This window comes from Puccinia triticina, chromosome 18A (assembly GCF_026914185.1).
Source record: "Puccinia triticina chromosome 18A, complete sequence".
In the NCBI taxonomy this organism is placed as follows: domain Eukaryota; kingdom Fungi; phylum Basidiomycota; class Pucciniomycetes; order Pucciniales; family Pucciniaceae; genus Puccinia; species Puccinia triticina.
In genome coordinates this window covers 3142846-3170418 of record NC_070575.1, presented here as the reverse complement: position 1 = coordinate 3170418, position 27573 = coordinate 3142846, and the positions used below count along the sequence as shown (strand labels likewise).

Genomic DNA, 27573 nt, shown 5'->3' with positions numbered 1-27573 from the left:
ATTGTGCAGACAACTCCCAAAATAAATATAATTGGGAAAACGACTCCCAAACCTGGTCCCAGCAATGTAAATTGGGAAATGGGAGTTGTTTTCCCAATTTATGGGAGTTATTTTCCCAATTTATGGGAGTTATTTTTCCAAGTCCCTTTATAGATATCAGATTGGTTTTGCATCTGTTTTGGATCTGAAAACTAATACAATCCAGATTTATTGAGATATATTGTGGATTGGGTCCCCAATTCAATCCAAAATTAAATACATTGCTTGGATGGGTCATTGGATTTTGTCCAAATGGCCCAAAAAAGAAATAAAAAATTGATATGATACCATAATATTGTATCACCAGAACACAATCTCTGAAAAAGTGCCTGACTGTAATTTTATGTTCTTCAGTCAGATGTGTATTAATACAGTAAAATGTGTACTAAGAAATGATTGATGAAGTATTCAGAAGTCAATGGAAAGTCTGTTATAACTTATGTGCAAGTATCACAGGGCCTCATGCAATGTTGTATAGAACTGTTTCATTCATTAAGGATAACTCAATTAGAAAATATAATGAAATGATATTTAATCAATGCCCAAATATTAATCATTTATGGCAAATTTGTGTTGATCAATTTCTCTATGTGCAAGAGGTTTCACACAAAATAAATATGACTAGCTGGGGCTTTAATGGCTTTCTGACCAGTTTTTACTTGTCATGGCGCTGTGAAAGGCCCCTCTGGTGATCTGTCACCCCAATGTACGCGCGTAAATAAAGTTGAAATTGGCAAAATGAAAAACAGTTCCCATGCATGCACATGGAGACATTGGAAAAAAAAAAAAAAAAAAAAACACAAAAACAACTCACAAGCTTATATCCTACTTTCTTAAATCCACAGAATTATAGACCTGCAGATCTAAGTTTTGGGGTTTTTTTTTCTCACAAAATGGGGAAACAAATGCCCCATTATTCTCACTTGGTACGTTGAATATCCCCAAAGGCCCAAACGCCCTATGGATGACCCTCCAGCTGTGCCGGAGCAACAAGCAAAAGTGGGCTGGTTGGTAAGCTGTCCAGGGAGGGCCTAACCAAGCAGTTAGGGGGCTCCCAGGGTGGGGGCAGACAAAACAAAATCACCTGTGGATCACTTGACCCCACCACCCTCCTTTAAATACACCGACTTCCCACTGGCCCCAACTCACCACACAAGCCGTTGTTTACTCAGCTCCCAGCGCCACAGCCGCCCATGTTTCTAGGGCCACAGTTCCCGCGTTGGTGGCGCCACATCTTACTAAACCCCAGCTCAACCCATTCGCCACACCAAAAATCTATGTACAAGTCCACAACAGACCCTCTCAAGACTCCGCCACCACACATTTCAACGGTAACCTCAATCACAATTCCTGCGCCGGCAGTTACGCTCGTGAGGCGTCAACGCCACGGGCTATGCAAAGTCAAGTTGCAACTGATACCTCAATGAACTTCCTTATACAGTTCTTGTCACCAAGAATGCCAAGCCTTGCTGGGGCATGCTTCTTTGCTTGGACGACGACACCAAGGCGTCGACGTGGTGGCTCAAAGTGCTGTTGCCAACGGACCAGGAGATGAAGCTGCTCAGCAAGGTCTTCCCCCTCCCCCCCTCTCTCTTTTTTTTTTTTTGTAGATGCTGACATCCACACAGGTCTTTGGAATCCATCCGCTGACCACCAAAGACATCCTCATGGAGGAGACCCGCAAAAAGATTGAGCTGTTCCGCAACTACTATCTTGTCTGTTTCTGCTTGTTTGACAAGGACCCCTACTCGCCAATGTATCTCAAGCCGCTCAACATCTACATCATCCTCTTCCGCAAAGGCACGCTCTTGGTGAGTCTCCTGGCCCTCCTTTATGTCCACACAAAGAAGGAAAACCCGACAAAAGGGATGAGAGCGGGTGAGAGACAGTTCCATTTCCGGGCGACACCGCATGCATGTACATACACTTACCACACATTTTTTCCAACCTCACTGTTTTGTAGCTGCTCTTGCTAACACATTTGGTCCATTTACAACATTACAGCTACCTCCATTTCCCGCCTTTTTGGAAGGAATCCGGCCCTCTCCAACTCCTGTATTTGGCACTGGTGCTGCTACTGTTTTGGATCCAACATGTTTACAGTATTCCTGCCCCTCATCTGTGAGCCTGAGTATCTATAGTGACTGCAGGACACAAGAAATGGGGGGACAACAGTTGGATTTCTTGGGATAAAGAAAATACAGCTATAAGAGAAAGAGAGAAAAAGAGAGAGAAAACAGAGCAGGATCAGGATAAAGAGAAGTACTAGGTTATTCTAATGGGAATGCACGTCCACTGGCAATGCTACTCTTCAGAAGAGTGCTGCTAATCTGTGCTAGAAAAGCTACAGCTTCCTCTCAGGAGGGTATCTGGATTAGATAAGTTTAATCCAGCCACAATTTTTTAGCTTCCTTCTGGATAGTCTAGGTTCTTAAAGGGAAACCTGAGGGACAGCCCTGTAACCTAGATTTGAGGCAAAGGCCAATTGATAAGAAGGGACAGCCCTGTGATCAAGATTGAGGCAAAGGCCAGTAGATTTGGAGGGACAGCCCTGTGATCAAGAAGAGGATAAAAACCAATAGAAAAGAGCAGATCAAGCAAGACACAGAGTTGTACCTCTGAGATAAACAAGGTTCAGTGAAAGAGGTTACTTACTGTCAATATCCTAGGCGCCTGTGACGGTAGGTATACTGGGAGTATAGTAATCTCTTTGGTGGTGATCCTGGGGTTATCTGGGTGGTGGTTCTGGTGTGCTGAAGTCTGTGGATCCGCCTCAGGCAAGGGAGATCCTGACTACGAAAATTTTCACAGTTTGCTTATGTAATTTACATATGTACATGTGGTTTGGCGTGCCTGGTAGCGCTGACACATCACAACTGCGCAAGCGCGCCACAACTCAATAACTCAGGGAAGGAGTATAGTTACAAGGAATTGATAAGTTGTAACTATGGTTAAAATTGCATGAGGAAACAGAATATGAATTCAAAACAATGTTATCTCTTAAGATGAAAAAGATATAAAGTAATTTATATGTAACAAATGTAGAACAGGCAGCTTTTAGGTCAGCTGTGATGACTCTAAGGCTGACACCATCCTTGACCCTGAAATGGTCCTGAAACCCCAGAGCTGGAAACTTTTCAACAAAATCAAAGTCCAGGTCCGTCTCCCCCCTCTCTTTCTTGCACTACTTGCCCCTGGCTTTATTTAACCCCTTTTATTCTAGCCAATCTATAGCCAAATGCTCAATCAAAGCGGGCAAGAAGATTCCAACTCACAAGTCCTCCCCAACCTCTTTGTAAAAATCTTGTCAAGCTATTCTGTGCTAGAAGTGCCCACAGGGTCAGAGATCAAGCTTGAGAAGCTCGCCACAGTGTCCAAAAGGATCTCAGTAGGCGCGGCGAGCTGGCGCCTGAGGTCCTGATAATTTCTGTGGCCTTCACCCATGTTGGTCTGATTCTTGGTCGCCTGGTGGCGCAGCATGAGTTTGAGCGTCTCTCTCATCTTCGCTGCGCCTGATGCCACCAATAGTGCCATCAAATAGCTCTCTGCTCCCCAGTTCAGCGAGTGCTGCTGTTGGCCGCAAGCCCACTCCTCCGGGCACTCCCTTCTCTCTCAACTTCTGCTCTTTCTAGCTCTTAATGGCCTGCAAGCACGTGGGGTACTCAGAATTATCTGGAAAATGATCCGCCCATCTTGCCCACCCTCTTCAACATTTACGTCACCCTCTTTGATGTCGCCAACCACCCGCCTCCTTGTCCTCCCACGGCGCAAACTAACTGCTTGGACAGTCTTGTCCAAGCAGTTGTCTGACAGGGTTTGTCTGACAAGTTCTATAATCCGGACCCCACAGATTGCCAAACTTGTCGGACAACATCTGTCCAATTACTGCTTGGACAACATCTGTCCGAAGTTGTTTTCTGCAGTTTCCAGTGTGCCACCTCCCGCCTATCTTATTTTCATTCAGAAATCAAGCCATTGTCATTCATCCTGTTCAACCTTGGATAGGCCCCACCATTATTTGCTGTTATCAAAACAAGGACATCCTCAGGGATCTAAGTTACAGTGGTACATTTGATAGACATGGTGTAACAATTAGAATGAATAAAATTTTTTTTGTAAGCCTCCAAGTACATTTGTGATTACCTCTGATCAACAAGACAAAGGACAGCAGCAAAATATTATTCCCTTTATTGTCTGGTCAACATGAAACTTTGCTTTCAAGTTTTGACATGATACATCCATTGACTGGTTGGGTTCTCAGTTTCTTTATGATTAATCAAATGCTCATATGTATTCCTAGAATTGGGATTCAAGGACAATGAAACTTGATCTCAAGCAAGAGGTTCCCCAATTTGTGAAATTACATGGCTGGTATTCTTCTTAGACAACCATAAATATGGTTGTGTGTATTGTAGGTGAAATTGAATTGACCTTCCTCTGAGGAACTCATGAAGTATTAATAAAATCTCTCTTTAGCACAGTTAACACTACAACACAACAATAAATATACTGAATTCTAAGTACAGTTCACATTTCACATAAATTTGAATTGTGACTAAACACAGTAAATTTTGGTGAATGTGTATTTAACATTTCCTGGAATGGTAGACATAAAATTTGATTGCCTTCATAATTCAAGTTAAATCAAAAATTCATTCCTCATTTGGTTGACTTCAATCTTCAATGTGCACCAGCAAAAAGTAGCTATCAACATGTGGCTTGTAGACTGTCCAAAAATTTGAGCCTGAATGGCTTTTGTTTCTGCTAAGGCTTGGCCTAAAGCATATCCAAGTTTATTAAAGACACAGCTTTGTAAAAAATTCAAAAAAAAAAAAACAAGGGTTTCCCCTTACATTTTGTCAAAATAGAAAAAAAAAAATCAAGGGTTTCCCCTTATTTTAAAACACAAAAAAATACAAGGTTTAATATTGTACATACAACAGAACTGAAAAAAAAAAAAAAAAAAAAAAATGAAATGCCCCCAAACAACACCAAAGGTGTTGTGAACAGCAATGGCTGTTGCGTCTGGGCCAACCTCTAGCCCGTGCCAAGCGCACGTGTCAAAAAGGAAGGGCGTTGAAGGCCCCCATCCCGCAGCAAAGGCTGCAGAACCCGGGGGGGGGGGCACTCTTTAGCCCCTCAAACTGCGCAAGTGCAACAGCGGAGGGGGTTGAGGACGAACCGCACGCTGGAAGTACAGCGGCAGAGGACGCCCTGAGGGACACAAACAAGCAAGCTGAAGCCTACTTTTATAGACAATACGGTACTACAGCTCACCACCAGCAAGCTTGACTGCCACATCCATCAAGCCATGACAACTACGCCACTGCCACACCCCTCCAGTACCCGTGACCTGCACGGCAATTTTTTGACCAACTAGGCGTTGTCAACAATAACCTTGTGTAAGAATATCTTTTGAGTTGCGCTTGAAAACAGCAACCTTCTTGGCTCTTCCTTAATTATCATGAAGATGCTACTAATCTGCTGACAGTTGCTTGGCAGGAGTCGAAATGTATCCCAAATAATATCCAGAAGCCGCCCGAGCTGCGAGCAACTCAAGCCCAAATCAGTCCCAGGGCCAAGATTTTCACTTGAATCCACACCACCGGCCCAGTTTTCCCCTTGACCAGCAACGCCTTCCGCTTGGGCTCTTGAGCATGTTGAAATCCATTGACTCATAGATCTGCGACCACCCGCTCAACCTCCCCCAGTAGCACGGTAGGTGTCCTCTGTTGTCAGACTCCTCTGATATGTGTTGCCTGTCCGTCAAAGGCCCCATCCACACCCTTGACAAGCACTTAACCAGCAGGCCGGCCGTCGACCGCTAGCAACCTTGTGATTCCTTCCATCATCCCTTCACCTCAACTCAATGGAAATCCGGGAAGTGTAAGTGTCCTCTTCACTCCTTGGCCCAATCATCCACCCCTCCTGAAGACTAATGACCCTAGCTCTACCTTCTGTGGACCTAATTAGCAGACTTTTCCTAGCTTGATAGATCCACCGACCTTTTTGCTCTATTCCAAGAAGGAGAACAACCGCCAGCAAGCAATACACGAGCTGATCCATCCCGAGTCGGGATTTGTCAAGATCTGCCAGACCCTCTTGCAGGTGTTTTACAGGTAGCTCGAGCTGCTGATTGGTGTGCGGGCGGCAATAAACATCTTTGAGAACGTCAAGGAGATCATGCTGTTCGGGACGACTTTTTTGAGCGCGCTGGAGGGCCGCCAGCTCCAGACAGCCGGCGCCCTGGTCCAGGTTGTTGGCGGCATCATGTTTGACTACATCCGGGGCGGCAAGGCATTCAGACACTACTGCAGCAACTAGCCTAATGCTTCCCACACCCTCGCCGACTTGATACTCCGACAATCTGTTGCTGACAGGCTCAATTGGACTCAAATTCAAGGGCCTCAAACTCAAGCATTACTTGCTGCAGTATATGCAGAGATTCACGCACTACCCAATGCCTTCCGCTTAGGTATTTGGAAGGCGAGCTGGCTGGCGTCCGCTTGGACAGCCCTTCTTGGCCTTTTCTCATCTTTTTCTTCCTTCCCCTCAAACTTCAACTTGCATATTGGCCTGGGACTCAGCGCCAACGGGAACAGCAAATATGGACCCAAGGTACTGAATGGTGATCCACCTGTGCAGAAAATTCCTCTGTATCTTAACATACTATCTGTTTTCCTTGACTATAGAAACAAAAAAGAGGATTAGATTGATTGAATTCTGACCAAAAGATTAAGAAGAAGAAAAAAGCTCTCTCACAAGACATAGACCAGTTTGCAATATTCATTGTCACGTTTAGCGCCTGGTCCCCAAGGCTTTTCCCCTGGATGGACAAGGAAAGGAATTGTGGGACTGTCTTTAATTGGACAAGATGTAGATGAGACGAGGAGGCGAAGGGCGGGACACCCAGCGTCAAGGAGACTTGCGGACTGGTTCAGGCAATCCAAAAGCCTTCCTACGTCATGTTTTGTGTGATCTCTGTGTCCCGGTCTTCATGTGTATATGTTTATGTGGGCTTTTCTATTTTTCTTTGCTTGTTGTGTGTCCCTTTGGTGGGTCATGGGGCCCGCGAGGTAGATTCCTTCTTTTTTTACCTCTGAGCAGAAGTAACACATTTTCTGCCTGTAGCTTGCCACAAGCCACCCGTTATCAAAAGCTCAATGTAGACCTGACCGAATTGACTGTTTGTAATGACCAAACATTGAATGCTGCACTGAAGCACAAGACTGAGTACCAACAAAAATCCTTGTATCTGACTGAATTAATATGATTAATAAAATGGTGTTTGAAGCAATCTGTTGAATATGATAAATCCATGCTTAATTCTACAGTTAGGTTTCTCAAAGTTTTGACATACCAGCATATTTCCAAAAAATTAAGACCTTCTTTTCAGGGACTGAAAACTATCTGTTTATTTTCCTGCAGAGAATTTGATTACATCAGTATGCCACAATGTGAGAAGTTTTTATGGCCCCGTTTGGCTGCCGCATTATACATCATAAATCGTGTAATTTATGACGCCGCAACCCAAAGTTTGCCCCCCGTTGCCACCAAAACTTTGAAACCCCCGGGGGTTGCGCGTCATAAATTTGACCATTTATGACGCATACCGTGGCAGCCAAACAGGGCCTATGTTTTTAACTTTGAGATTCCCAAGTGATAACACACACATTCAGATCAATTCAATTTCCATGAAATTTTTTTTTGACAGATCAGGAGTAGAAATCAAGTTGTTTCAAACAACAACATAAGATAATTTATGCTGCTAAAATAACAAAGAAAACTATGAAAAAAGGCTCTGGGAGGTTGCAGCGGCGCAGCCGCCTTGGACTCTAGTTCCAGTTAAATATGAAGTATTTTTGGTTTTCCTATAGGCACAACTGAATTTGGCTATTATGAAGGCCTTTCTCACATTTTTATGAAACCATGTGCCTTGGGAGGTTTCACTTCCTGTGTATGTTTGTAAAAAATCAAAAATTATTGACATTCAACCATTACAAAACAGCCACCAGATAGTAGGAATCATGATGAAGGAGCATTCCCAGTTTTCTAAATACTGAGATGCATGAGACATGAAACTTACAGTCAAAGTGGCAACTGCAAAATGTTCATTTCTTGCATCAACTTTGTGAAGCAGGATTATAATGATGATTTACATTCCAAGAATGTCAAAATCATAAGCCTCTGTAGAATTTATTACAAACCTATAATGTAGAGAAAAAAAGTCACCAGGGGGCTTGTAAGGGTGGGGAGGGGAGGAGTGTGTTTGTTAGAGGCTTTTTCCCTGCAGCGGTGTAGCCGCTTCAAAATCACGTGTGTTTATCAAAAGACAGGTTTTCTAGCTGAAATTGTAAGGACTCCAGTTTGGAGTCCTTCACTTTTTGTTGAGTGTGGGACAGGGAGGGAACCTTGAGGCCAATTTCTGGTTCATGGGGCTGTAATTGCAGATATGAGGGGAAGAAGTCTAGCCGGGAGAGATGTGAGTCAGGGATCTCTCTGTAAGTACATGAACAGTAGCATAGTAGGGACAAGGACAAATGCAAAAAGGGAAAATGAGATGAAGGCTCACCTAGCCAGGAGAGATGTTAGTCAGGGATCTCTGCAGGCTAGGAAGTGTGGGAGGACCGGAATATGTATTTGAGTGAGAAGGAGGCTTGTGATATCTTTTGTGAAATCTTGCGGTGCGCGGGGGATTCAAAGTCTCCCCCCCTCTAAAAAAATGAGGGGGAGGTTCTTGCTATGAGCCAGTCAATCATAGGGATGTCACTTTGCACCTGGTTACCTGTGGCGGGTGCGGGTACCTGTTGAGAAAAGCTCATATTTTGGGCACCATCACCCGCACCCGCACCTGTTGGCCAGGTAGCAGGACAGTATCCAGGTACCTGGGTACCTGTGTATGTGAACCTGTTTTGGAAGCAAAGTACCATCCAAATATTCATTTCTATGATTGGTAAACTAACATATAATAAATGAAAATGTGGAAAAATTATTGCTTCACTTGTGGTTCTTTCCTTCCCCTTTCTCTTTGATTCATTTCTTGTTTCTGTCTTCCACTTATTTAGTACTCCCTTCTTTATTTTCCCATTCCTTGAATAGAATACCACCACCATCCCTTTGGTGACCAATGTTGCACTAAGTCTGTGCCTTCTTGCAGAAAGGTAGTCTCTTCCAAAACTGAATGATCACTCAACGTCCACAGTCTTTGCTATAGATGAAAGTCTTGAGCATGGTAATCAAAAAAGAATACAAGATAAAAATACCAACCAGGAAAGCTTAGAACATCAAGGGCCATCTGGAGCAGACCAACATGCGTATTTCCAGAGTGCCCTTGTTGTATCCACCAATTCAAGGGATTGACTGGCTGTCCATTGCTCCTTAAACTCAAACCTCCTGAAAGCCATGCATTTAGCGGATTGATAGTAGTTGTTCCTCCTCACTCTTCTGATACACTCATCAACCTGGCAAGGATACCTATTTGGGGTTTCTGTGCATAAGATGTTAGCTTGAATTCTAAAGGTGGTATCATAATTGACTAACCTTCACAGAAAGATTGGGTTAAGGCTGGGATGAGGTTGGCTGAGGTGAAGGTTTGTAGTGGGTCTGCCAAATCTTGCAGATGAGCCCAATTGCTTTGTCAATCCATTCAGGTTGCCAATTTGCAAGTTTAAAGTAAGAATCTTTAAACAATGGATGGAGAACTACAGAATAACTTATCCATCAGTATGAAACATCAGTTCTAATAAAAAAACAGTAAAAGCCTACCCATAGCAACCCAGTACAAGGCGGAGCAATCAGTTAGAGTGTAATACTTATTTGTGAGCTGCAGTGCAGCACTGCATGCGTTCCTCAAGGCGGGGGGGGGGGGGGGGGTAATCTTCTTTCTTTTCTGAGATTGGGGTGGAAAGATGGCTGCTAATCTGGTCGATAAATATGACAATATTTGATATCCAAGCTGCACCACGAGTCAAGACTTGAAGCGTGATTTCATAGAACAGTTTGAGAAATTCCACAAGATCAGATGCTAAGTTAAGATCACCCTTTTTTATGTGATGATGGCAAGCAGGGCCAAGTCGTTTGTCTTTCTGCCACTCAAGGCTTTTCCATAAAAGAAATCAGCGCAGTGGATGGATGTAATAAGTAAGAGAGAAGAATGAACTCACATGGATTCAGAGCAGCCCAGGATACTGGTAAGTTGTCCCAAAGTAGAATTCCATCTTGTTTGCATATCAGTTCCAATGTTAGTGGGGTTCAAAGTAAAATCTCGTGTGCATGCAAGTCAATTTGCATACTGGCATGTCCCCTGCCAAACTTCAAACTTACCTTGAGCATCCTGCTCTGGGCAGTCTGGCAGAACTCTCCAGCTCATAGCCTCATACCCATACACCAACAACATTTTGCGCTTTCCACCACCCCACACAACCCTCCAACCTTCTCCAACCATGCCACGTCACACAGATCGAGCTTCAACAATCAATTGATTAACCCACCTCATCCAAAGCCAAGTCCGGGGAGGCATGATTAAATCCACCTTGAACGACAAATCCGACTCAAGCAAGAACATCGACTTGGAGGATGTTGTTGTTGCGCTCATCATGATCAAGAAACACCGCTACCTTGCTCCTTGCATACAATTGGGCCATGCTCCAGACAAGACCAAATACCTCTTCAGCCTTGAAAAAACACTGTTCAAACAGGAATTCAGGATTTCTCAGCCCTATTTCTTTTGTCTTCTCTCCAAAATTGAATGCCACCCAATATTCCAAAACAACTCAAACTTCCCTCAACGCCCTGTCCGCAAGCAACTGATGGTCACATTGAAGCAGATGGGACTGCATGGCAATGGAGCCTTGGTTGGCATGTTAGCTTGGTTTTTCCAAATATCCAAGGGGGCAGTTATCTTATACTGCTCAAGGACAATAGAGGAAATCCTATCTCTTGAAAGGTTATTGCTTCTTTTCCTACGGGTTCCAATTGTCTGGTAGATTGATTCTGGTTGGTTTTTCCTTTATTTTTTTAGAACTTATGTCTAATGGCCAGATGCCCAAGCACTTCAAGCACTGGCCTCGCAAATCTCCAGATTCACGGGATTCCAAAACAGTGTTGGCTTCATTGACGGCACACTTTTTCCTCTATACAACAAGCCAACTGAGAAACACCAGTGACCGCGCAGTGAGCTAAGGAGGCCAATTGTGGGAGGCCGACAAGAGAACAAAGAGAGAGAGAAATGACTATGCACCTAAGGAGGTGCGAGAGGAGTTGATACAAGGAAGAGTGAGTTTTATTGCATAGGGAGCACAAAACAAGAAAGGACAGAGAAAGTGAAAAGGGAAGAGAATCAATACCTGAAAAACACCAGTGACCGCGCAGTGAGCTAATAGGAGGCCGATTGTGGGAGGCCAACAAGAGAACAAAGAAAGAGAAATGACTATGCACCTAAGGAGGTGCGAGAGGAGTTGATACAAGGAAGAGCGAGTGAGTAAAAGAAAAGAGGAAAGAAACGGTACAACTGTAGCTAAACTAGATACAACAAGCTAAACCTAACCAGTTCCTCGTCCTCACACGCCTCGCCGCAGTACCCCGAGTAAGCCCCTCTGTCCTGTATCGCCACACCAACCATTGATCCTCAAGACTATTTTTCTTGTACGGGCTATTACGGGCTGGGGGCCTTGATAGTTTGTGATGAAGGAAAATGAATCACGTACCACATGACAGGATGGCCTGGTAAGTCTCTTCATTCTTTTGTTTTTGATTTTTTGTCTTACAATCTTCCTGATGACTCGTTCACCTGCTCAGGATTTTGCCACATAACCCAACTCTGGGAGAACACTGAGCTCAAGCTCCAGGAGAGCAAGCTTTTCACCCCAGGGCAGTATCTGGTGGCCGATTCAGGTTTTTGAGCCAAATCAAACCTAGTACCAGCATTCACATGCCCGCCCCCTGGGGCCCTGTCTTGACCCCAAAAGCAATTACACCGCCATCTCAGCTCTGTTTGAGTTTGTAACAAACATTGCATTGGAATCCTCAAAGGACAATTCCAAAGCTTGCGAGGACTTCGGAAAGACCTCAGCTCAGCCAGGACAATAGAAAAGATCACACATTGGATATCAGCATGTGTGATCCTCCATAACTTCCTCCTTCAAGACAATTCCCCTGACTTTTACCACGGTGAAGTGGACAACATTGATTCAAACAATGACGGAGCCCAACAGGATCATAGCATCATTGGTAGCCAAATGTGAGATCGTGTCTTTGCTGAGGTAATTGAATACTTAGACTCTTGATGCTTTTCTTGTTCTTTTCCATCCAATCTTTCATTTCTCCGTTTTTGTATATTACTAGAGGCTGAGGCGGCTGCGCCGCTGCGGGGTTTACCTGATCAAGTCCCAGTGCCCACACGACTGTTAAAGGCAACCAATCATGAGCACAAACTCCAAGGGTTTCCCCTGTATGTTACTCAAAAATAAAAATAAATAAAAAATAAAGAATAAACACCCACCCAACCCCCAACCTATTCTAGAGGGGCTGCAAGGATTGGGTCAATGACACCCAGCGCGCCGAGAAGGCAATCCCAAAGGGGTGCAGCTGCATAGAAACCTGGTCAACTATAAATTCCTTGCTTATTGACTTGTGTTTATTACAAGGATGAACCTGAATGTATTGCTGGGCGAGTTTTGCGCGAGTTATGTACATCATGTCAGGGATAACGGTCAAAATTTAGGGATGCTTGAGTCAAAGAGCAAAGATGGATTTATGGACAACATTGATTGTCCCCGCGCGGCATGAAGGTTTCACTACGAGGAGATCATCGACGTTTGACACCCGCGAGAGCGCCACATACAGCTGCCCATGCGAGAATACATTGGTTTCAAGGAATACTCCAACCTTGTTCAAGGTTTGACCTTGACTCTTGTTTACAGACATGGCATACGCTGGCGCCACTGGAAATTGGTATCTGTAGAACGACAGACCTGATTTCGCGTTTCCCTTGTTGTGCAACTTCGCGCGCGGCAATGTGACAATGTTCCCTGCGAAAGGCCCGGCCATTAATCTACCTACAATGTAAGCCTGCCCGACGTCTGTTACGACGATTCTCAAGCCATTGCACAAGCCTTTCCCGATCGCCATATTTCTGATCACAACTAACAGCATGCCAATCTTGATCTCAATCTCGTGCTCAGGGAATCCAGAAAGCGAAATTTTATTGAGACATTCTTCCGGTAACGATCCGAACGCATCCGGATCTGGCGTGTCGAGTGATTTAATTATAATCCCGGGGCCCGGCAGCAGTGAGAGGACTTGAGCGTTTATCCTTCGAACATCTCGGTTGAGTGGTGCTAGTATGCACCTCTCGTTCAGGTAATTTTTCAAGTTGTCAATGTTCGAGTTAAGGCTCCCGGTGAGACCCCCATAAAAAAACGATATCAGGCTTGCCCGCATCTCTTCCTGCGTTGCAAGTGAACGGACATTGATTCCCCGTAGGTCTACGACGCCGAAGTCCTGAGTCTGACCCTGACCTTCGCCAAGCGCAAGCAGTGCTTTACAAAAGGTGATGTATTTCGTCCTTGTTTCTACCGGGCCAGATAAAGCACGAGCCAGCCTCATATTCTTCGTCAAATGGAAGGTGAAAATATTTGGCCAGATTGGCGAAGACTTGATTGTTGCCTGCTCAGCTGTAGGGAATTCGTTATACTTGACGACCGGTAATATTTGTTGGAAGTCACCTGAAAAGATAACAACTTTCCCACCAAAAGATAAATCATTGCCACAAATGCGCTTAAGCGTCTTGTCGACCGCACCGATTGCATTCCTGTGGATTGTGACGATCTCATCCCATATGACAAGCCTAGCCTCCTTGACCTGCTGTCCAAGGATCGTGTCCGGTTCAATAGTACACTCAGAGTTTTCAGGCGCGTCGATTGGTATTTTAAACGCCGAGTGAGCAGTCTGCCCGTGTTTCAAAAGAAGAGCCGCCACCCCTGAGGATGCAGCAACAATAAATTTGATGCCATCCAGCAAAGCTTTGTCAATAATTGTGTTGAGCAAGAATGTTTTTCCTGTGCCGCCAGGTCCATCGAGATAAAAGCATCTGGCTTGATGGTTAGACAGAACTTCATCGACCGCGTCGTAGAATAGCGATTGGCAGCGGTTGAATTGATGGATGCTCTTGGTGAGCCTGTCTTTGATGACGTGCGGGTCCTCCGTGCCGGCTTTCTCTGCTGTGAGGGTTGCAAGCATGCGTCTGTCTTTTCTCGAAGCCCTTAAGCCGGCGCCCAACAGTGATGAACCCATGCCCTCTAAGAGCTCTTGAAGTCGGAATAGGGCAAGGACTCGACGTTCGTTGTTGTCTAATTGACGAGAATAGCGCTTCGACATGTCGATTCTTACACAATCATTGGTGAAGTTCAAATAGTGCTTTTGAAACAGTACTCTTGGTGCGGCAGGGGGAGATAGGACACACATCATCGCAAAGTACATCGTGAGTTGATACCCTGACTGAACACATGAAGCTTCTTGCAAGGCCTTGTCGTATAGGAAGTCGTTCACAAGAAGACCTAGGCGGTTGCATGCTCCGCGATAATCGTCATAAACCGTCCCGTCGACTGTCCTCATGTCTTCATGCAAGATCATTCCCTTACGGTGGAGTAACAGCACGCGCATGTAGTACTTCTCGCCCGCGAGATAAGAAACCGAAAATATTTGACCGACTACCTCGACTCGGGTCTTGCGAGGTTTCCACTCTTTATTCGCTTTGCTCCAAGAAAAATATCCGGGTATTTCTTCGTAGAAGAGAGTTCTGGTGTGCCGGCCGTCGGCGCCAATTGCATCGTCCCTGTTGAGGACGAGAAACTGAGTCAAGCTAGTTTGAGTCGCTTTCCTGCTGTTGATTTGGCCTTCAAGGCCCTCTTTGCCGTCAAAATAAACCAGCTGCTCATTCTCGTCGTGTAGGTTAAGCCGAGTGACCGCGGGAGATCGGCCGGAGAGTGGAAACTTCATCAACCTCCAGCATGCTAAACACCGATGTCAGTCGTACAGCGGTCAATCAGGCCAGGGGAAAGGGCTCACCTTCAGGAGGACTTATATACCGTCCGTCAATATAGGATTGAACTTCGTCATTCCCCTCCAACAACATGGCAAGCCGGTCGTGACCCTTTGTGGTGTATTTATACAGGTACTTGATTGCTGAGGTACTTGCTGGAACTTCAACGTTTATGTGGCAACAGAAAGCCCGCGTGAGATAAGGTGAGTAAGGGACAACCGACCCGTTGTTGAATGTCGTCGTATGCTTGGTGAAGGTTTGGCCTGTGTCCCGGCGCAGGTAGACAGGGTAGGTGCCATCGATGTTAATCGTGCGATCGCTGAAAGGTTTCGGGAAGCCTAATTTACAGGACTTTCCATTCCAGCACGGTCGGTTCAGGCACGGTCCGTGCAGCATGAATTCGCACACCAGCGCATGGAGAATTGGTGATCTGACTGGGTCGGGTATCTCGGCTGACACCATCTCGTCAATTGCTTCAGGAGTAGTTGGTCTATCGCGCTCTTCGAGTGTTAACATGAGATGGAGATGTGGGAGGCCTTGCTTTTGGAATTCAACAGTGTAGACGTAGGCGATGACCCGACCCATCCTTTCCATCTTGATCAGAACGAATAACAGGTAACACATTTTCAAATAGAACACCCTGGTCACTATCGTTGGATGGTCCACCGGGTTGTCGCCCATTGGGATTTCGGCCAATACTTCAGGCCACTTTGGGTTGGCCGTCATCGTAATGAATAAGGAAGGTGGGCCAAACTTCCTTGTTATTGCCATTGCATCGTGGTACAACTGCTCCATCGCCCTCGGACTGCCAATGAAGGTTGCGGGCAAGATTACACATTGACCGGTAACATTTGATTGGTTTTCCAACGATTTGATAAGGCGGTTGTATGAACCGACTTTGAGTTTCTCTTGGTTGAAAGTAATGAACTTTAATCTTTGGCGCTCCACGCATACGCACATGTCAACTAAAATCTCCTGCAGCAATGATCTACCCGCGAGAATCGCCGAAAACCTCGAGCTCCTCTTGAACAGCATAAACGCGAACCATTCCAGAGGCCCAACTTTCCGCTTTTTCACTGGAAAATAGAGTTATACAATCAGCAAGGCATAAATTTGGAAGAAGAAAGGGGGCTAACCTTGTTCAGTGGATGCACAAAATAGATTATCCCATTGTTGCTCCCTGAAGGGAAAAAAAATGGGATAACGCATTGGAAAGTATGAGGAATGTGTATCGGAGATGTACTCAAGTCGGTTATCGCGGCGATGCAGAAGGATTTGCCGCGGTCTGATCACATTACCCGGGCCTTGGACAACAATGGCGACTTCGTTCGCAGTAGGACAGTTGTAACGCTTTGGGTTGCTCCCGGCCTTCGGGACACCTTGTAGTTTCAACGTTAAAGCATTGCGCTGGTCGAGGATGTCCTTTGCTGAGCGAAAGACTTTTGCGTAAGGATTATGGGCGTTCATATACTGAACAAGCTTTAAAATTAGCCCTGGTTCCATTTTAGAGCCTCTTCCCGTGTCGCCACCGCGTCCTTGCGCCTTCGCTGCACGATACTCCGCCTCGCCGAGCCCCTTGTCGCCAACGACGTAAATCTGGGCAAATCCGGGGTCGGTACCTCGAGGGGGCTCAATGCTCGATATGCGATGGGTGAGGGCTCCAGATATTTTGAACACATTAATGCCGAATGGGCCTTGAACGGTTGGGTTGACCTTTGCGCCAAGCGACGTGAAAGATAACGCATTGTTGTACATTCTGAGCAAACCTTGATAATTTTTCGAACCTGGGACCAATCACGAGTTAGTGTGATACGAAAGAGGAGAAGAAAATAACTCACGTGTGTCTTGGCCTGTCAAAAGCCCCTGCATGAAAGTGGGATACTGCCTGGCAGATGAGTCGACGGAAGGCAAAGTCACCTTATCTTTCTGGCAGCACGTGGAAAATGAAGGGTTAGGCTTTGAGCGTTCAGCAAGCGTCGCCTTGTCTCTGAAGTGAAGCGCTTGACATTTCGCGCAGGCAATATTGCAAGGTCCGGCATTGTGAGGGACACTGTATGAAGAACAATGTCGCAAGGAGGCTTCATACGACGGATGTGTGCTATTGCAAACTTTGCCTTTTGTTTCAATCATGAAGGCGGGTCAAGCGGCGGGTAGTTGGAATCAATCGTATCGTGGGCCGGAACTTCACTCGGAGGGGGGGCTGGTTTCCAATCAAGGAGATTGTTCAGTGGCCAGGATAATGATCGTTGAGAAGGGTTTACACGTACATTCAAGCCTGAGTTGAGAAAAATCCGGACGCGCTCGGCAGCAGATGAACTGATTGATTACCCAATAGGCCCGGCCCACTATTGCCGCGCAGATTGAGATGCTCGTTCAGTCAAAGACGGTTCAGTTTGTGTATTTGGGGAGTGCGGTGATTGTATAGCGTGCTGCTATAGTACCTGTGGAGTCGTGTTATGGTCCGGTTCGCCTCTGATACTCCTGAGAATGGGTGAGTGCCTTGTTTAGTAGTCTACCGTCCGGACGCACTGACTCATGAAGCTCAATGTGTTTGTCATCGAGCCGGCCTGCAGGTTCATGATAGGGACAGGCAACACCCAATACAAAGGTTCTGAGCAAACCCCGGGGTTTTGCCGCAATTTAACGCGCGGTAGGTCCCCAGGCGCAAGTTCGATGTTAAATCTCGAAGTTGTAATACGTTAAATGTAGGGACTTGGCGCGGGTGACTGACAAAAAGTGCTCTCCAAAGAGGTCAAGCATGTTAGTTCTGTGGACCCTGCGGTGCGTATCTTGCCGAAATTTATGATACTCATCGAGTTGGGATGAAATACCGCGAATTCATTTCAAAGTTCGCGCGCGCATAATTTGAGTATTTACATTGCTAAATTCAGCATGAGGAAGACAGTGCTATGGGATTTATTTGAACAGGAGGTGTAGACTTTGAACATGGGAGGAGTCCTTGCCGAAGGAGGAGCCAATAACTAAGAAACAAGGGGTTCGCGTACCGCGTGAGAGTAGTTTTTCCAGTTGCACGGGGTGGGTTTGCGATATAATTGAGGTTGAATGACAACAAAGAACGCGGTGAGGGGCAGTGACGTTGCACATCTCGTGGAATACCGCCGCCGGAATATCGGTTTAGGCTGATGTCGCTGCTGCCTCAAAACTTCTTCATGCGTTTCGCTGCGTCTTGAAGGATAGATTTGCGGGGGCGCCCTCGCTTGGATGGCGTCTCGACGACGGGGGTCAGGGCGAGCTCTTCTTCACAATCATCACCATCATCCTCCGGAAACATCGGATCAGCTTCCTCATCCGAATCGTCGACAACTTTATCTTTCCCCTTCGATGAGGAGGGGACCGGCATGAATTTCGTGGGCTTCACAGTCGAAACTCGGGATTGTTTATTGTTTTGCGCCGTATGGTTTGAACCGGAGGCGGTGTCTGTCCTTCCCAGGCCGGTGTCTTGGGGGGCCTTCTTAGGCAAAAATTTAGTACTGTTACGATAAGTTAGTAATGTCCTTATCCTAGGCAAGGGTATACCACTGACAGCTTCTTCTTAATTTCGCCGGTTCCTGAAATGCCCGACCCAGACTCGAGTGGCTTGATCTTGCCCATTTGGTGACCGTTGGTGATGCTAACATTTTTCGCCTGTGGGATAGGGTTGAAAGTCAATTGTCATCGTTGGTCAGGGTGGAATGATCAGCTTACGATGACGACCGTCATATGATTTTCCATATCGAAGTCGACAAGGCGTCCAATAATCTTGACCTCCCGACCGACGGTGTAGAGCGAATGGGTCTTTATTTGATTTTTAGTACCAGGTACGATGTACTTGACTTCGAACTGCCTGTGACATCGGTTCTGGGAAGAAATGATAAGGTTAGGATCATTAATGGTTACAATACAAGAAGACATGTGTGCCAACCTCCGCATCCCAATCGGAGTGGGCAACTATAACTTCGAGAGTAACACCAGTGTCAGTATCCGCTGGCGCTACTTCTTGTCGGTGGGTAATCAGACCGAGACCGGTGATAAATGTTTTGTTAGTAAAGTCGGGTTGGTTGGTGCCAGTTGCGCCGATGCGAGTTATCATCTCGTGGCTGTAGCTCAAGACAGGAGGTTTTCCATTGTTAGTTGCGATCATCTTGCCACAGATCGAGTAAAAAAATTCAGGCTCAAGGACATTGCTCAAGGCGGTGTTGGTGACGAGTTTGACTTCGAAGTTTTCACTCTTCTCTTCATTAACCCCGCCGCACAATATGAAACTCTGTGTTTTCACATATCCATATTGGTTCGCGCAAACGGTATCAAAGGTCGACTGGATAAAGCTGTTAGAATTGGTGTGTCACAACAAATGGGAGGGGTAACTTACATCTGACAACGGCTCGAAATGGCTGGCATAAGTGACAGGGTGGTTGGGAACGCGAGATTGAGTCATTGTGTTCAAACTGCGGTCGCTCGGAAGTGCGGGGTTTGGAGGCTTGCGTCAGGGGATGAGACGGTTTGAACGGGCGATGGGACCGGGGGAAAGTAGATGTGCAATGGATGGGATGGTGTGAAAGAAGTGGTGAGTTGGCGTTGGGGGTGAACGCTGTTGTGAATGTGCCGGATGAAGAGTGAGGATGGGCTTTAGGGGAGACGAACGAGCAGGCAATTTATAGGATAAATGCCTGCCAGCGTGGCGGGTATGGGGACGGGTTAATAACAAGGCGATAACGTTGGGTATGACCGACTTGGGCTGGACCAGATTGCGCTGGTTGGATGGCTGCTGTCCAGGGTCAGGGCATCGTCATTGCTATCGTGAAGGAGCAGTAAAGGGCCGGTCTGGTTTGGGTGTTAGTTGTCTTGCGGGGCATTTGGATTCCACCGATTGAATGGAGGCGGCAGGGCTGCAGGAAGGTTGTTAAGGACGGGGGGGAGGAATAAAGAATGTTAGCGTAAGGACAGACAGGGGCTCGGCAACAGGTACTGGCGCATTACCGAAACCTGCGACAAGGTGGGGCGGGGGCGTTGCGGTGGCGCCGTAGCGATGGGGAGGGTTGTTCGGCCGGGGCGGGTTGTGGCGTTTGGTTCTGCTGCGATGGGGCCGGGCTGGGCGGGGTTGAGATGGCGGGTGGGGTGACTATAAAGGGGGGGATGGTGTAGCAGGCATGGATCGCCAGTCGACTCGCTGCGCTGCAATTCCAGTAAGGCAGTCGACTCAACCCCTCCGCTGCTGCGCTTGCAAAGTTTGAGGGGTCAAAGTTGATGGCCCCCCTTTGCAATTGCCTTTTTGGCGCGCTGGGGGCCATTCACCCAATCCTTGCAATCTCTCTAGAAGAGTTTGGGGATTGGGGTTTTTTTTTTAAAAATTTTTTAGTCGACTCGCTGCGCTGCAATTCCAGCGAGGCAGTTGACTCGAGCCCCTCTGCTGCTGCGTTTGCAAAGTTTGAGGGGTAAAAGTTAATGGCCCCCCTTTGCAATTGCCTTTGCGGCGCGCTGGGGGTCATTGACCCAATCCTTGCAGCCTCTCTAGAAGAGGTTGGGGATTGGGTGGGTGTTTTTTTTTATTTTTTTATTTTTTATTTATTTTTAAGTAATATGCAGGGGAAACCCTTGAAGTTTGTTTCCGTGATTGGCTGTCTTTAACAAACTCAGATATTGGTCTTTGGAGCCTGTGTCATGTGTCAAAAAATAAAATACAATTTTTTTTTCAAAACACACAAATACCCAAACAAAGCCCAGAACCCCAAACTTCTACAAGTTTGGAGCAAGAGCTTAGCAAAAAACCCGGATCCATGTTTCACAATTGGTTCCGGGCTCTCAGTGATTCTTTGTGCACTCACTCGCAGGAACTTACTTCAAAAATACTTCCAATGACTCAAGTATGCTAGACCAATGAAATAATATCAGACACAAGTGGAAAGTAGCCATTACCCATAAGAGGAAAAAGATCAAGTGAAAATTGGCCATTGGAGAAGAAAGAGATTGGAAAATGTACATTGGCTTCAGTCCTTTACAATGATGAAAGCATAGTAGATGAAAGTGGAGAAGAGGGTGTTTACAGATGAGTTTGGCAAGTGAAGATAGAAAGCAATATGTACAACTAAGAAGAGTCATTGGATCCCTCACATCCTTCATCCATTTCGGCTAATTGGGGGAACACAATTATTGCCTTGGCCTTGATTTCTTCAAAGGATAACCCATGCTCTCTTAATTCTTTCATGTATGCAATCTTGATCTGGCTGGCCTCAGCGCAGGCCCTAGTGATGTCAGTGTTTCACTTGGAGACAATGGATCACATATAAAGCTCTTGTGTATTGTTCTGTTTGTGTCTAGAGGAGAGGATTGGGTGGTAGGACGATTCACACATGATTTGTGTTTGATTTACTTGGTCTTCTGGGCTAATGCAGCAGGGGTTGAGGTGGAGATTTGTGGAGCAGGAGTTGAGGCGGAGAGTTGGGGTGCAGGAATCAAGGCCAAGACCTTGGGAAGATTGGACTTTCTGCTGGCTAGACTGGCAGAGTCATTGGTGTTAAGTGTGGGCTCCATAGGCGGAGGGTCATTGTTGGGCTCCGGAGAGTCCTGTCTACCTGGTTGGTCACCATTAACCAAGGATTAAACATGCAATGGTTTGGTGACCAATAGATATCATGATGGGATCAAGAAAACTCCAATAGCAACATGGAAATATATTTTGGAGAGTAATCAGCCAACCTTGCAGTTCAGTTAGATTGCAGCTCATATGGAAAGATGAAATACCCTTAACGGTGCAAACACCATTGATTTCATCATTCTCCATGATCCCCTTGCCAGTGTTCTTCAAAAAGTCCCAAGCAGTGTTGTACAAAGATTGGAGGTCTGAAATCTTTTGAAGCACTCCTGTAAAAGATGACAGACATCAGACACTGGAAATGAGTAATAAATGAAAAGTGAGAGCATCTACCCTTTGTGTCTCTGTGAGTGATACCCCTGAGGTCCATCAATTGGACAATCTACGAGCATAGCCAGGTCTTTGTCCGTCCCCTTTCTCCTTTGCCTTGCCATTAAAGCTTGTAGTTGGTACCTGTTGCAAGCCATTCAAGAACAATCTTAATGCTTGACTAGTCTCTGTTAACTCCATTTCAATCCCATTGAATCAAAGGCTTCTTGGTTTTTGGTCAAGTTGATAGAGGCATTTGGGGTGACATTGTTGAACACGCAAGTGTACAAGAAATTCCAAGAAGAGCTTTGTAGATGTGATGGTGTGTTGCAGGTGTTAGGGTGAGGATGGGGCTGAAGAACATTTGAAGAGAGGGAGGTTGATGACTGCGTTTTATGAGTTTTCTTGGGATTGGGGGCTGGTGACTTTGGCAGGGGGTGATCTTGAGTGGTGGATGAGGTTTGAGATGAGCGCTGAAGGGGCAGGCCAGCTGACTTGCGTGGCAAGGCAAGTTGGTGTTCAACTCAAATGTTGAATGTTGACTTGCCAGTTTGGCATGCAAGTCTCCCCGCCAAATTGGGGTATGCAAAGTGACCTGCATGCATGCCTGGGTCAACTTTGAAACTTCCTGTTATGTGGCGCCAACAATGGGAAGTTATGTTAGCCAGTTTGCCTAGGTGTGATTTAGATATCCAGTCCTCTGGGGTGTTAAATCCAACATGAATTGAATCTGTGGGTGTGAGCCTGTGTCTCTTATGTGACAGCAGAACATAAGAAAAAATGGGGGGAATAGTTTGGATTTCTTAGGATAAAGAAACACAAACTGAGAGAGAGAGAAAAAGAGAGAGAAGGATATAAGATCAAGCCTAGACTTTAAGTCTTTAACAACTGATCTGGGCTATTCTCAACTTGGAAAAGTTGGATGCCAGCTGTGCAAGGCCAAGAGAGTGCAACAGCCTGCACTCACAACAAGGAAACGTTGGTGGGATTCAGAAGTAGGGTTACTGCTCTGCTCTGGTTTTATAGGTCTTAACCAGAGATAACCTCTTGATCTTTGAAGATTGAAAGAGTTGGAGGAAACAGGTGAAGCAGAGTCTGGAGCAACAGAGTTTCCTCTGAGATAAACAAGGTCAGTGAAAGAGGGTAATTACTGTCAATATTCTGTGGTGATACTGGGAGTGAAGTGGCCTCTGTATCCTGGGTGTCTCTGGGGTGTGGTTTTGGTGTGCTGAAGTCTTTAGATCCTCCTCAGGCAAGGGGGATCCTGACTTCAAATATTTTCACAGTTTGCTTATGTAATTACATATGTACATGTTGTTTGGCAAGCCTGGTAGCGCTTACACGTCACAACTGCGCATGGGTGTCACAACTCAAGAACTCAGGGAAGGAGTAGAGTTACAAAGAAATGGTAAGATGTAACTCAGGTTGAAATTGCATGGGGAAACAGAATATGAATCCAAAACAAGGATATCTCTTAAGATGGAAAAGATATGAGACAAATCATATGTAAAAAGGTAGAAAAGGCAGACTTTGGGTCAGCTACACTGACTTTAAGGATAATTTGTACTCATCATTGTTTAGGAGCCAATACAATGTAGAGCTGGCCATGCCAGCTCTTATAGCTATAGCTGACTAACAGATAGCTGGGTGTGAGGCTACCCAGCTCTGTCAGCTTGGGAAACTCTTGAAAAATCCAAACTGCTGACCTGAACCCCTCATTTCAGCCAGCTCCATCAGCTCCCACCGCTCAGCTCAGTCAGCTCCCACCACTCAGCTCCTTCAGCTCCAACCCAGCTCCATAAGCTCTGTGTGAATACAGCTCCAACCTCACCACCCCAGTTAGGCCAGCTCCCTCAGCTCAGTCAGCTCTGAACTCACCACCTGGGTTTGGCCAAATTGCTTAACCCCCATTCAGGCCAGTCCTACTCATCCTGAAAGGAAAAGCAAGCTTCCAACCTCTCACTTGGACAAATCCAGCAATCTTAAGCCCAAAATCTCCGACCCAGAGGCACAGCCCAACCAATCAATAATCTTCTAGCCAATGGATCAAATCATGCCACCCCCGACCAGGTATCCAACCCAGTCACCCAATAAAATAATCTCGTGAGTCTCCATGTTTGCCCATCAGCCTTCTTCCCAACTTTGCACTGACCCTGTTTTGCTGCCTGGCCATCCCTGCATTGCTTAGTTTCTCTCAGGGTCTTATCCCAACCGCTTTGGGATCCTGCTGAAGGTGGGAAACATTTCAGTACTCTGAATACCTCACATTGATCCTTGACTCATTTCTTGGCTTACTTGATTTCAGGCACAAGCAGTACTTCAGGTGGCATACCCCACCGGTCTCATCACCCTTGGCAAATCCTACTCCTCAGAAGGTACATACAATCTGATCTTTTCCGCTGTTGTTGGGCCACTCATAAACCATTTTTCCAGTTTCCAAACAACAGATGTCAAAAATCTTCCTACTATCACCGTTGTTCCTGGTGACGCTACCGCCTTCAAAGCTCCCAACGCCTTTAAACTGATGTTAGCCAATGCCAACCCCTTGGGAAACCCAGACAAGAAGTATGCACCAAATATTTCTTGCTTAAGATCACACAATCAAGGAGTTGATGAGATGCTGCTCAACTATTTAGAGGTAACTACTGACACTTCCTGGAGAATGGAGCAACCTTTGGCAACGCTGGAGCTGAAAGCGGGATGGCGATGAATGTGGGTTCAGGGAAGGTATTGACCAACTACGCTGGCCCGGGTCTGCTTCTGAACACAAACAAATACAGGTACACTTGGATGCTGTTTGCCTCACCCACAAACCTCTCTGCCGCTGGGACTCCCCCAGGACATTGGTATGTGAACAAATACGTGGCCAGCAGTGGGCTTGGTGACTTGGTTGCTGCCAGCTTCTTCACTGTTAAGTACGTCTTTTATTCCTCCTGCTTCCGCACAATCATTTGACTATCTTCTGTCTCTGCCTTTGAATGTAATCAGAAATGGCCATGGTATCTTCCCCCACAATGCTACTGTTTTCCACAGCAATCCAACGGCCAACACAACCGATTCCTCTGGCCAATTGGGTGCCATGCCTACCGGTGCCTCTACCTCTACTCAGGCTGCTGCCAAGAGCAACACCAATGGTCCTCTCTGGAATGACTGCGCTGCAATCATAAAGAATGTTGTCATGGGCCTTGGCTTCGCCGTCTCTGGTTACATCCTTGTACAATAGCTTCCCTCCCCCGCCTCTTGTATCCATCCGCTCTCTTTCCTCTTGTGACCTTCCCCCACCCCCATCATCTTCTTCTCTCTTTGATTGACGCTTCTGCCCCCTTTTTATATGTTGTGAAAAAATAATCATGTGGTTCTTTTTGGTTTGAATAAAGAAATGTGTTAATCAAGATATCAATTTCACATTGATTTTTTGCCTTGAAACAGTTGTCAACATGATATACAATGACAGGAAGCAGTTCTGCTTAGGCCCTTTTGAGTGCATTCTTATATGTCACAAATCATTTGAAATGGGTTCCCTGTTGTGATTAATCTCTACCAATGTCTCAAACCCTGTGTGTTGTGTGTTAAAATTTAAAACTTGCCCATTTTTCACATATAACAGGGCTTCTAAGCGGGGACCCTGCTTATTTCTTAGCACCAATTTCCAAGCATCATTTACTTCATGCAAATTTGGTGATGAGGTGCTTGCAAAAATCAGAGAAACAAACAAATAAGAAACATGAAACAGTTTGATAAGAAGTAAAATCTAGAGTTGAATTTTGTTTGTTACTACTTATTTGGATCATTCATATCCCAGATTTGCCTCATGTTGATCAAGGGCTTCTTGATCTAAAATTAGCTCTTCTTCATGGTCTGCTTGGTCCCCAATATCCATGATAATTGTTTTCCTGGTTACAAGCCTCTGCCATGTCAGCCTTAAAGTCAACACAGCTGACCTAAAGTCTGCCTTTTTTCTACTTTTTACATATGAATTACTTCATATCTTTTTCATCTTAAGGGATATCCTTGTTTTGAATTCATATTCTGTTTCCACATAGAATTTTAACTGTAGTTACAACTTACCAATTCCTTCTAACTCTACTCCTTCCCTGAGTTCTTGAGTTGTGGCGCGTATGCGCAGTTGTGACGTGTCAGCGCTACCAGGCTTGCCAAACCACATGTACATATGTAATTACATAAGCAAACTGTGAAAATTTTTGAATTCAGGATCCCCCTTGCCTGAGGAGGATCTACAGACTTCAGACAACCAGAACCACGCCCCAGATAACCCAGGATCACCACCAAAGAGGATAACATGCTCCCAGTACACCTACTGTCACAGGCGCCTAGGATATTGACAGTAAGTATACTCTTTCTTTGAACCTTGATTATCCAGAGTGCTACTCTGTGTCTCTTGATTGCTTCTCTTTTATTTCTCTTCACACTAACCCCTCCCAAGATCAAGGTTACTCTGTTAATCCTAGACTTAGTCCAACAATCAGAGCAGATTAGTTTACTACTTTGTGTCCCCCCACCGTCTCCCTGGTGCGCACGGAGGTTGTAGCCCCTGTTGGTCTAGCACAGCTGTCCTTACCACTTTTCCAGGTGGTTCAAGTTGACTTTGAGGATCCTCTTATAAAGAGTAGATAGACCCCCTCCAGATCATATCTTTCTCTTTCTCTTTCTCATTCTTTCTTTCTTTCCTCTCACCCTCTTTTTGTAGTTCTTTATCCCAAGAAATACAACCAGTGTCCCCCATTTTTCTTGTTTCCTGTAGCCACTTTAGAAGCTCAGGCTCACACCCACATCTCTTGACAGTTGATGATGAGTGCATCCCATTCATGCCAAATTTCATTATTTTGATTGGATTGATGATTCAAATGCTTCTTGCTCCAGCTCAACAGGTCATTGCACTTCAAATTCCATACCATCCATATACGGCACCGGTTTTTGGCTAAGTTACCAAATAGTGACCGCAAAACAGAAACTGGCAAATGGTTTTCATGGCATATTTGGGTAACCATTTTTTGGCTCTTGGTGAGAACATTGGTTGGCTGAAGATCTAGTTTTATTTGAAGCAACAATTTAACATTTATTGGCTTGATTATACAAAAAGAACCATTTTCTCTCACCAAAAATCAAGGCAGTTGAAATCTGATTCAGTTTCTCAGCCTGGTTTATAGCCCACTTCACAGCCTGTCTTGCTTCACAAGAAATCTGGTTTAGTTTGTCTTGGCAGTATGTTAATGTCAGGTAGGCCTCAATGCCTTTTTGAATGTTTGGATCAATTGCCCAGAGTTCGTTAGGATGGGTTAGTTGACCCATGTTCCAAAAACTGTCTTCAACATCAAACGCTTTTACTTCATCCAGAGTTGGGGTGGATAAAGCAATCCTTGGGGAAAATTCCAAGTTATAATCTTCAGCTCAAACAAGATATGCCTTCCATTTTCTCTTTAATAAGGCTACCTTTAACATCATTTGCTTTTTGTACCTCTCTTTAACTCGGGTTCCTGTATATTCATTTCAATCAATGCATGAAATATAACCAAAAGACATGGCAAGATGACAGTGACTTGACCTGAACCTCCACGATCCCATTTCTTTTGCATCT

The 27573-nt window shown here is 45.6% G+C and overlaps 2 protein-coding genes across 2 annotated transcripts; both read left to right on the top strand.

Annotated features, from left to right (window-relative positions):
- Positions 1-1232: 1232 nt before the first annotated feature.
- PtA15_18A347 (uncharacterized protein) lies at positions 1233-3460 on the top strand (the record flags this gene model as incomplete). Its single annotated transcript, XM_053164876.1, has 4 exons — positions 1233-1416; positions 1481-1608; positions 1668-1850; positions 3263-3460. 4 exons carry the CDS (start codon positions 1233-1235, stop codon positions 3458-3460), a joined length of 693 nt encoding a protein of 230 aa, XP_053028842.1.
- Positions 3461-24677: 21217 nt separating this feature from the next.
- Positions 24678-25200, top strand: PtA15_18A346 (uncharacterized protein; the record flags this gene model as incomplete). The annotated part of the gene is made up of 2 exons (XM_053164875.1): positions 24678-24892; positions 24966-25200. 2 exons carry the CDS (start codon positions 24678-24680, stop codon positions 25198-25200), a joined length of 450 nt encoding a protein of 149 aa, XP_053028841.1.
- Between the last annotated feature and the right edge of the window lie 2373 nt (positions 25201-27573).